At 44.4% G+C, this 10915-nt stretch overlaps 1 protein-coding gene across 2 annotated transcripts; it reads left to right on the top strand.

Annotated features, from left to right (window-relative positions):
• Nucleotides 1–7081: 7081 nt before the first annotated feature.
• Nucleotides 7082–9785, top strand: LOC109781606 (E3 ubiquitin-protein ligase RHF2A). 2 transcript variants are annotated; one of them, XM_020340194.4, is made up of 8 exons: nt 7082–7264; nt 7453–7670; nt 7777–7823; nt 8319–8381; nt 8461–8560; nt 8665–8993; nt 9107–9214; nt 9316–9785. In XM_020340194.4, the coding sequence occupies exons 2-8, from the start codon at nt 7539–7541 to the stop codon at nt 9617–9619; spliced, it is 1083 nt and encodes a 360-aa protein (XP_020195783.1). In that variant the 5' UTR covers nt 7082–7264; nt 7453–7538; the 3' UTR covers nt 9620–9785. The 2 variants fall into 2 exon arrangements, with proteins under 2 accessions (XP_020195783.1, XP_045088946.1); XM_045233011.2 differs by having other exon boundaries at nt 7168–7326.
• The last annotated feature ends 1130 nt before the right edge of the window (nt 9786–10915 follow it).

The raw sequence follows: 10915 nt of genomic DNA, 5'->3' as shown, positions 1-10915 counted from the left end.
CGACGAGCTCCGGCCCGCCTCGACGTCCACGCCTCGATCCGAACCCTAGATCTGAAGGTTGACTTTCCCCTCGTTTTCTGCTAAGTCTCGAATTTATCACAAAATGTTGCTCTGTTCATCATGGCATATCTCATTGCATATTGCTCCGTTTTGCGTGTATGATATATCGAAATGTTCGCCACGAGATGCTCTTCATTTTGTTCCATTGTGCGATGCTCGTTTGAGTTCATCTTGATGCCCAAATCTCTGGTGCAAGAGTGCTATATGATGTTTACTGCTGTTACTTATCAGAATTTGATGTTTTGTTATTTTTGTTGCATTTGATGTGTGCATCTTATGGGCATGAGCTCTACAGATGTTTTGATCTATGCCATGCCATCTTTACAGAGGTGTATGCGACGTATTTTTGTGATCTATGTGGTGACTAGCACAAGCATGCAAACTAGGCTTCGTGATGTTTCTGTTTCCAGGGACAGAATTTTGCTAAGTCTGTTACTGCTGTTATTTTGTTGCCATGTATCCATGTGTCTACAGTGACATCCATGCTTCTTTTGGGCATGATCACTAAGGATGTTTTGTAGATATAGTTGTGCTCTATCTATCTATGTCCCTGTTTGCAACTATCGAGTGCCCTAGCATGTCTCAATCTTGCTCTACTTTTGCTATAAAATATTTCTGGCAGATTGTTAACATGATATTCAATTTTGCCAAGGTTGTTGTAGTTGATCCATACATTCTATGAACTTTATCTTGCCATGGTTAGCTTCATAAACATGCCATCTTGCTGTAGGTATCCTTTTTTTGTCATGCATTGCTTTGTGATGAGTGAATCAAGCTCACCAAGATGCCTTCATAATTCTGTTAATGCCATGCTCTATTTTCTGCTAAGTCTCAAACCTGTTAACGAAAGTTGCTATGTTTACATGGGTGCCATCATATCTTCTGATCCTTTTTGGCTCATGGTCAGTAAGGAATTTTTGTTCTATGCATTCCGTAGATTCATGCCATGTCTTGTTTTGCTATGATAAGTTCCTGTAGCATGTTGATTGCTTGCTCTGAACATTGCTACCTGATGCTGTTTCAGCCATGTTCAGTATTTTCACCAAGTCTGTGAAGCTGATATCTTTTGCACTTTTGCCATGCTTGTTTGAACCTGTTATGGTGTGATCTAGCCGTAGCTCAGTGTTCATCTTTTGTCAAGAATCTCCTGTAGATTACCGCCATATGCTTTTTTGCTATGTTGGGGTGTTGTAGTATAGTTACTTGATGTATTCTAGTTGCTATCTTGCTGTTAATCGCAGAAACGTGTCATTCTTGTTTTGCTTGCCATTTGCAAACCGTGCATCCGTTTCCGGTGATCTTTATATCGATTTAGACCGAAATCATCTCATCTTTCCAGTGGCATACTTGGTTTGCCAAGTTGCTGCCTTCTTCATCCTTTTTCTTCCGGAACACGCATATGCATCGCATATCACATCTCGCATATCATGCATGTATTGCATCATGTTGCTTGTGCATTTCCCACAATTGATTGTGGTTCCATTGCTTGTGTTCTTGCTGTGGGTAGAGCCGGGAGACGAGTTCGTGAACAAGGAACCTGTTGAGTACGCTTACGAGGATCAAGCTTTTGACAACTCTGAGAACCTTGCAGGCAAGATGACCATACCCTCGAAATCACTTCTATCTTTGCTTTGCTAGTTGTTCGCTCTATTGCTATGCTGCGCTACCTACCACTTGCTATATCATGCCTCCCATATTGCCATGTCAAGCCTCTAACCATCCTTTCCTAGCGAACCGTTGCTTGGCTAAGTTACCGCTTTTGCTCAGCCCTTCTTATAGCGTTGCTAATTGCAGGTGAAGTTGAAGTTGGTTCCATGTTGGAACACGGATATTTTGGATATCACAATATCTCTATTTAATTAATGCATCTATATATTTGGTAAAGGGTGGAAGGCTCGGCCTTATGCCTGGTGTTTTGTTCCACTCTTGCCGCCCTAGTTTCCGTCATACCGGTATTATGTTCCTTGAGTTTGCGTTCCTTACGCGGTTGGGTGATTTATGGGACCCCCTTGACAGTTCGCCTTGAATAAAACTCCTCCAGCAAGGCCCAACCTTGGTTTTACCATTTGCCACCTAAGCCTTTTTCCCTTGGGTTTTCGCGAGCCCGAGGGTCATCTTTATTTTAACCCCCCGGGCCAGTGCTCCTCCGAGTGTTGGTCCAAACTAGAGCACCGTGCGGGACCGTCCCTTAGCAACTTGGGTTACGTTGGTACCTGTACGCTTAGCTTATCCGGTGTGCCCTGAGAACGAGATATGTGCAGATCCTATCGGGATTTGTCGGCACAGCGGGTGGTCTTGCTGGTCTTGTTTTACCATTGTCGAAGTGTCTTGTAAACCGGGATTCCGAGACTGATCAGGTCTTTTTGGGAGAAGGTTTATCCTTCGTTGACTGTGAGAGCTGATAATGGGCTAAGTTGGGACACCCCTGCAGGGTATTATCTTTTGAAAGCCGTGCCCGCGGTTATGAGGCAGATGGGAATTTGTTAATGTCCGGTTGTAGAGAACTTGACACTTGACTTAATTTAAAATACATCAACCGCGTGTGTAGCCGTGATGGTCTCTTTTCGGCGGAGTCCGGGAAGTGAACACGGTTGAGTTATGCATGAATGTGAGTAGTCTCAGGATCACCTCTTGATCATTTCTAGCTTCGCGACCGTTGCGTTGCTTCTCTTCTCGCTCTCATTTGCGTATGTTAGCCACCATATATGCTTAGTGCTTTCTGCAGCTCCACCTCATTACCCCATCCTTTTCCTATAAGCTTAAATAGTCTTGATCTCGCGGGTGTGAGATTGCTGAGTCCTCGTGACTCACAGATTCTACCAGAACAGTTGCAGGTGCCGACGATACCAGTGTAGAGGACGCAACCGAGCTCAAGTGGGAGTTCGACGAGGAACGTGGTCGTTACTATGTTTTGTTTCCTGATGATCAGTAGTGGAGCCCAGTTGGGACGGTCGGGGATCTAGCATTTGGGGTTATCTTATTTTCATTTGGATTTGACCGTAGTCGGTCTATGTGTGGATTTTGGATGATGTATGAATTAATTTATGTATTGTGTGAAGTGGCGATTGTAAGCCAACTCTCGTTATCCCATTCTTGTTCATTACATGGGATTGTGTGAAGATGACCCTTCTTGCGACAATACCTACAATGCGGTTATGCCTCTTAGTCGTGCCTCGACACGTGGGAGATATAGCCGCATCGTGGGCGTTACACAATGGCACTGAATTCTAGAACATTGGCCTCGACACTTACCTTGATACACTGGGCATCACTCATGATCTATCCACTCCATATACTCCTCAGCAGAATGGCGTCGTGGAGCGCAAGAACCGGACTCTTATTGAGATGGCCCGTACGATGCTTGATGAGCACAAGACTCCATGAAAGTTCTGGCCTGAAGCCGTTGGTACTGCATGCCACATCATCAACAGAGTATATCTTCACAAGTTCTTCAAGAAGACATCTTATGAACTACTCACAGGTGAGAAGCCAAATGTAAGTTATTTCAAAGTCTTCGGTGCTAGGTGCTAGATAAGGGATCCACATCACACTTCCAAATTTGCACCGAAAGCCCATGAGGGTTTTATGCTTGGCTACGGAAAGGATTCGCACACCTACATGGTCTTCAACCTCTTTCACTATAAAGTGGTTGAAACTGTAGATTTGCGGTTCGATGAGACTAACGGCTCACAAACAGAGCACCTACGAGATGTGCTAGAAGATGTTCCGGCTAGTGAAGCTATCAAGCTAATGGGTACTGGAGAAATCATCCCTAGTGAGGAATAGGGTGATGATGAAGTTGTGATTCCAGCCCCTGTTCGGCGTAAAGACAATGCTGAGACTGAAGACAATGCTAAAGATGAAGACATTGATCAGCAACAGCAAAGTCTTCACCCTGTTCATCCTCGTGTTGCTAATGAAGTTCAGATTGAGAAGATAATTGATAGCATCAATGCACCTGGTCCGCTCACTTGATCAAGAGATATGGAACTAGCTAACTTCTGTGGGCACTTTGCATTCGTCTCCATATCCGAACCCAAGAAAGTTGATGAATCCTTCATGGAACCAGAATGGATTCAAGCTATGCAAGAAGAGCTTCAACAATTTGAGCTCAATAATGTCTGGGAGCTTGTCAAACGTCATCACCCACGCAAGCACAATATTATTGGCACCAAATGGATCTACCAAAACAAACAAGATGAACATGGTCAAGTAGTCAGAAACAAAAGCTCTTCTCGTTGCTCAATGTTACACACAAGTAGAGGGATTGACTTCGATGAAACCTTTGCTCCTGTGGCTAGACTTGAAGCCATTCGGATACTGCTAGCCTATGCAAATCACAATGACATCCTTCTGTACCATATGGATGTGAAGAGTGCTTTCCTCAATGGAAAAATTGAAGAAGAAGTCTATGTTGCTCAACCACCTGGTTTTGAAAATCCCAAGCATCCTGACATGGTCTACAAGCTCAACAAGGCATTATATGGCCTCAAACAAGCGCCTCGAGCTTGGTAGGACACACTCAAAGAATTCCTGAACAGCAAAGGCTTTAAACCTGGTTTTCTAGATCCCACTCTCTTCACGAAGACATATGATGGAGAACTGTTTGTATGCCAAATCTATGTGGATGACATTATCTTCGGCTTCATTGCCAAAAGATACAGTGATGAGTTCAGTCACATGATGTAAGAGCAATATCAGATGTCCATAATGGGGGAGCTGAAATTCTTCCTTGGTCTTCAAATCTGCCAACGATGCAATGTGATCTTCATATCTCAAGAGAAATATCTCAAAGATTGTCTGAAGAAGTTTGGAATGCAAGATTGCAAGGGTTACGAGACGCCAATGCCAACAAGCGGTCAACTGGGCTCCGACGACAATGGTAAAGAGTTTGATCAAAAGGTATACGACTCCATGATTGGTTCTTTATTGTACTTATGTGCATCTATAGGCTAGATATAATGCTTAGCGTTTGCATGTGTGCCCGATTCCAAGCGGCACCAAAGGATTCACATCACCTCGCTGTGAAGCGAATACTTTGATATTCGGCTCACACCCCAACGCTAGGATTATGGTATCCAAAGGGCTCAGAGTTTGATCTAGTTGGATTCTCAGATGCTGATCATGCTGATGACAAGGTGGATCGCAAGTCTACATCTGGCACATGCCATTTTCTACTACTGAAGCTGAATACATTGCTGCTGGATCTTGCTGCGCTCAGCTTCTCTAGATGAAGCAAACTCTCAAGGTCTATGGCATCAATAAGAAGATGGTGCCCCTCTACTACGCCAATGAAAGCGCCATCAAGATTGCACATAATCCTGTTCAGTACTCCAAGACAAAGCACATTCAGATTCGTCATCATTTTCTCAGCAATCATGTGCTGAACAAAGACATTGATATCATTCACGTCAACACTGAAAAGCAATTGACAGATATCTTCACAAAGCCTTTGGATGAGAAGAGATTTTGCAAGCTGCGGTGTGAGCTAAATATCTTAGAATCCTCAAATGTCCTGTGAATGGACACACATCCTAACGCTTATGCATGTTGATGACTTAGGTGCGGAACACACAAGGTAACCTATGTCTTCAATTCATGAAGATACACACTCTGAGTGTGAAGACATTAATGTGGAATTTGACTTCAGAGCGCCATGATAATTGTGCGTCATGTCTCGGTATAATACTTCCCATGGGTAACGCCACCACCAATCTTTCTTGAAGATTTTTGTTTGGCGTCACATACATTGCATTATCTTCATAATTGGTTTGTCTTCAACATTGGATCTGTCTTCACGATTTATCTTCATGTTCTATTTGGATCTCATTGCCTATATATGTTTGGTGACTAGAACTAAGAGCGCAAGAATAAAGTAAAGGAACAAGAGAGTAATGGAAATGATGAAATCAACAATAGGGCCAAGGCGTTACAGTGGGGCTGTCACAGACTTGGACTCATGGATACACTCGCTATTTGATTGTACTATGGCCAAATGCACGCGAACATTAGCTTCAGAGGAAGTTGCCGAGCTAATGGTACTAACACATGCAAGCAAAGCATCTAACTTGATTTTTGAGTTGATCGAGAAACTTCCACAACCTGGGTTGACAATGGTGTTCGTAACCTTGTTGGCAATTTGGATGCGCGACAAAAGATCATTCATACAAGTATATTTTGGAGTTCGTTATCCACACATTGCTTCATTGGGAGTTTCATGGCGGACATGGACGTGCTACAATCTCCGAAGAATGACAACTTGGCGAGGCAGAGGGACGTGATCACGCCATCTTGGATCCCTCCTCCAACGGGCTATTGGAGTGAACGTCGATGTTGTCTTTGACAAGCAAGATAGTAAGGGTGCGGCGACGACGATCGTAATAAATTTTGACGGTGATATCATGGGAGCTTCAATTGTCATTTTTAAAGGTATTCGAGTCTTTGAGACTTTGGAATCACTCGTCTGCTAGGAGGCGCTCTCACTCGCAAGTGTTTTGCTCGTCCATAAGGCGAGAATTGCAAGCGACTGCCTTTGGGTCATCAATACCTTCCGTGATAGTTCGACGTGTCACTATAGGAAGATGACGAAGGAGATTTTGGCAGGAGCAGGATGTTCGAAATGATATCATTTGTTGATGTGAATATAGAATCGCATATGTTAACAACTGTTGGTCACTGAGTGTGGCTGACTACTCCGTCTAAGGACATATATATCTCAAATTCCTTAAATAAAGTGGGTACTGTGTCTAAAAAAATTCCAGATATCTGTATGTCTCTGCAGGAAAATATGATTAATATCCTTTAGTACGATTTTTTCAAACATCCTTGCAGAGTGAAATCCAAGAGCTAAAAAAAAATCGAAGAGCTGGAGCCAAATAATAACATTAGCACCACACCGTACCCCCACCAACCCTGCTCCGTATGGCGGTCCACGCATGTCAGTGATGGAACTGCACAAACTAAGGACGGGCCCACCAGTTTTAGCGACCCCAAAACGGGTCGACATCTGGGTCTACCCGTCATTGGCGTGAAGCAGACGAGGGGCACGCGGAGAGAGAGAGAGAAGAGAGTTAAAGCGGCCATTTCTTCGTCGACCTCGTCGCCCCCGCGCAGACGTGCTCCGTCGTCGCCGTCGTCGCGGCCGTCCAAAGGAGAACGATTCCACACGGAGTTGCTGTTTTTATCCGAGAAGCCCGGATACTCGGTCAGAACCACTCGATCTCGATCTCTCGCTTTGTTAATCTTGGGTCTAGCTAGGTGGATAAGGTGCGATTTTGGGGGCGAATTTTCCTCCATTTCTTCATACAATCTTGATTGGTTTTGGAATGACCTCGATTGCTTGGATTTCCGCGCGAATTTTATATCTAAATCTTGCCGTTCGCGTTGTTGCAGGGATTGCGCGGGGGAGGCAGCGGTCCATTTCTGCGGTCGACTCGGTTCTTGATAGGCTTAGTAAACAGAGAGGGAGGGAGGGAGGGATGGACGAGAAGGCAGCCAAGATGGAGAAGCTCTCGTCGGCGGCGGCTTTCGTGGAGGGCGGCGTGCAGGACGCCTGCGACGACGCCTGCAGCATCTGCCTCGAGGCCTTCTGCGACAGCGACCCCTCCACGGTACCTACCGCTCGCTTACGGATGTAATGGTGATTGGCCATGGAAATCTTTCGATTCGGTGGTAGACGTGTCTGAAGTTCTGGTTTCTTGTTTTGAATTGCTACAGGTTACAAGCTGCAAGCATGATTTCCATCTCCAGTGCATCCTTGAGTGGTGAGGACCATGCTTTCTTGTCTTTGCATTTCCCCTCAAGTTCTGTAACCATTCCGTTAGAAATTTAGAATGATATTGCCTGAAACTATCATGCGAGTATGCAGTTTGCTGCTGTTAGTTTGTTCATGGTAAGATTTGAAACATCGATGAATTGATTCGAGAGTCACATTATATTTTCCAGAGTTGCAGTTTATATTTTGGATGCTGAATGATTGGTTTCCTGCGTTGCACTTTTTGGCCGGAGGATTTGTTGTTCTGCACCATTTATCTTCATTTCTTACTTCTGCCACTCATTCAGAACTTTCAGATGAAACGCCATGTTACTACTATATAGTAGCTTGATCACTACAATGACCCATTGACTGTCACTTGTAATTCGGAAGAGTTGCAATTTCTCTTTGTAACTGTTGGTTGATTGGTTTACCACATCGTTGTGTTGCAACTGCGACTCCTTATCATATACTTTCTGATGTACTGATGTAATTGATGTTGTAGGTGCCAGAGAAGTTCCCAGTGTCCCATGTGTTGGCAGGCAATCAGCATGAAGGACCCTCTGAGGTAGAAATTCTTATGTAAACCAGGAGTGAGATCAATTGTACATTTCTAGCCAAGTCTCACTTAAATTCTTGAATTACAGTCAAGAGCTCCTTGAGGCTGTTGAACAGGAGAAGAATGTGCAAGCAGATCGCTCACGCACGACCGCCATTTTTCGCCATCCAATGCTCGGACATTTTGAGGTGTCATTTCGCATTTCCATTGCCCTTCTAACAATGGCTTTCTTGCTGCCATGTCTCGATCCACCCAATGCCTGTACTGCTGCTGATGCTGCTATTTCTCCCAGGTACCAGTTGATACAGATGATGCTGAGCTTGAAGAACGTCTCATGCAACACCTGGCCGCTGCTGCCGTGACACGTAGGTCGCACCGCCATGGTAGAAGGGAAGGCCACCGCGGAAGATCAGGACCACACGGTCGCACACAAATTGTAGTATTTTCGACAACTGAAACTACCTCTAGTGACCCGATTTCTTCAGATTCACCACAAGTAGGGGACAGTGAGTATTCTCCTGCTATAATCTCTGCTCCTGTGGATGCCATGGAAGAAGCATCTGCCAACATACTAGTGCACAATAATACTTCATCCAACTGCCCTGTTGGATCAAATGATAGGTGATTCCTATTTTCATATGATGACATAACTACCGGACGGCCTACATCGGTGGTTTTTTGTCTTCTTCTCATGTATATTGGTTTAACACTCACTACATAATGACCTTGATCAGAATTTCTGGTGATGAAGCATCTCCCATCAACCAGGATGGAGCTGGACCATCCGATCCACAATCTTTCTCAAACACACTCAAGACTCGCCTGCAGTCGGTTTCGGTCAAGTAATACTCTCTGATTCCTTCAAACTTCAGAGACCTTTGGAATTGGAAAACCAACATTATTGTAGCCAACTTATATTTGTGGTCTCCCTTAACAATGCTAGGTACAAGGACTCGATAACGAAGAACACCCGTGGGTGGAAGGAACGGTGGCTCTCTCGGAGTGACACGATATCGAGTCTTGGTTCTGATGTGAGGAGGGAGGTTAACGCCGGAATCGCTGCTGTGTCTCGCATGATGGAGCGGCTAGAAACGAGGGACGGGAGTGGCTCTGGGCCCTCATCGGCTTCTTCGGACAATGTTTCTTCTGCTACAGATAATCAGGGGGCCGCGTCGTCCAACTTTTGTGCTTCCGTAAATGGCGCCTCGTCTTCGGCAACTTGTGCGTCGAGATCTGGTTCACAATGAACCATCTTCTACCATGAAAGATGAACTTATTTTTAGCTGCAAGTTGAACCTGGCATCTGGTACTATTAGAACAGTCACATGTAACATGTTTGATTTGTGCAACCAAAGATGCAGCTGTAAAGAATTGGTTTCAAGAATGATATGAGCCAAGGTGGTGCAACGTCAACCACACGGTAGCTCTTGTTCGTTTCTTCGTAGACCTGCAAGGCTACGACAGCCAGTTGTTTCATCAGGCCAGCTTATGAGCCATAGTGAAGGGAACATCAGAGTCGTGATATGAGATTCATGTCTCCATGAACTCTCTGTATAGAGATGCAGAACAGTAACTGCACAGATAATTTCTGTTCATTGTTGACAAAAAATCTGCATTGATTTGGCAGTCTTGGATTCCTTCCGAATGTGGCACCGATACACAAAACTTGCACTTCTTTCTGGCCTAACATGTTCTTTGGCCTCTTCTTTGCTTTCCAACTCAAATAGCTAACCAGGCCATGGACTGATGGATTGTCTGTACTTGAAGGGGCGTGCTTTGTTGTGCCATTGATATTTTGGGTTTTCATAATTTTTTACTTCCTCTGGTTTAAAATATAAGGTGTATTAGTTTTTTGATAAGTCAGACCTCTTTAAGGTGTATTTTCTTCTTAGGCTCAATAATCTGGACACTAAGTGTGTGTCAATTAATCTGAATCGGAGGGAGTCATTCTTCTGTACTTTCTTCTTGCTTTCTTAGCCATGAATTTAGAACCTCAAATATGGAGGCTCATGATTTTGCTAAGCATGCTTTAGCTTTAGAGGTTGACGGCCATATTATCAACCCGGCGATCTTTTCTTTGTCCAAGTAAACATTATGACAAATCAACCACGCTTTTGTTTTCCTAAAATCAACAACAACATTCTTTTAGGTTAGGAGCAACAGCATTTTTTTTCTCCCGGTGATATAAAAAACAAGTATTTCTCCCGTTCCTACGGACACATCCTTTTGGCCGTCGGCCTTCCTTCTACTTAATGGAATCACAACAGCTCTCTTGCTGTCTTAAAAAAAAAAATAGACACATCTTTGGTCAGACACATCTATGGGTTCTTGCCCATAGACCACCGTGAATGGAGTTTTGTCCAGGGTGGAGTGAAACGCCGAGTTGTACCAGAACTCTGAAAGCGGCAACCATTTGCTCCAAGCGATCAGTTCTCCTCCATCTCCACCTCCTTTGTGTCATCGTCTTCACATCTTCTTCACCATCAGCATCCACAAGCTACGCGAGGAAACACTAGGGTAAGGTGAGTGCACACCTCGCCATC

This window comes from Aegilops tauschii, chromosome 2 (assembly GCF_002575655.3).
Source record: "Aegilops tauschii subsp. strangulata cultivar AL8/78 chromosome 2, Aet v6.0, whole genome shotgun sequence".
Classification (NCBI taxonomy): Eukaryota; Viridiplantae; Streptophyta; class Magnoliopsida; order Poales; family Poaceae; genus Aegilops; species Aegilops tauschii.
The sequence above is the reverse complement of the archived record's forward strand: the minus strand, read 5'-3'. Positions and strand labels throughout refer to the sequence as shown.

Excerpts from the sequence above, each read along its gene's own strand:
- LOC109781606 (XM_020340194.4), top strand. The coding sequence starts at position 7,539 with ATGGACGAGAAGGCAGCCAAGATGGAGAAGCTCTCGTCGGCGGCGGCT. Across the intron at positions 8,561-8,664 it reads CAATGCTCGGACATTTTGAG|GTACCAGTTGATACAGATGA; the intron begins GTGTCATTTCGC and ends TATTTCTCCCAG. Across the intron at positions 9,215-9,315 it reads CTGCAGTCGGTTTCGGTCAA|GTACAAGGACTCGATAACGA; the intron begins GTAATACTCTCT and ends TAACAATGCTAG.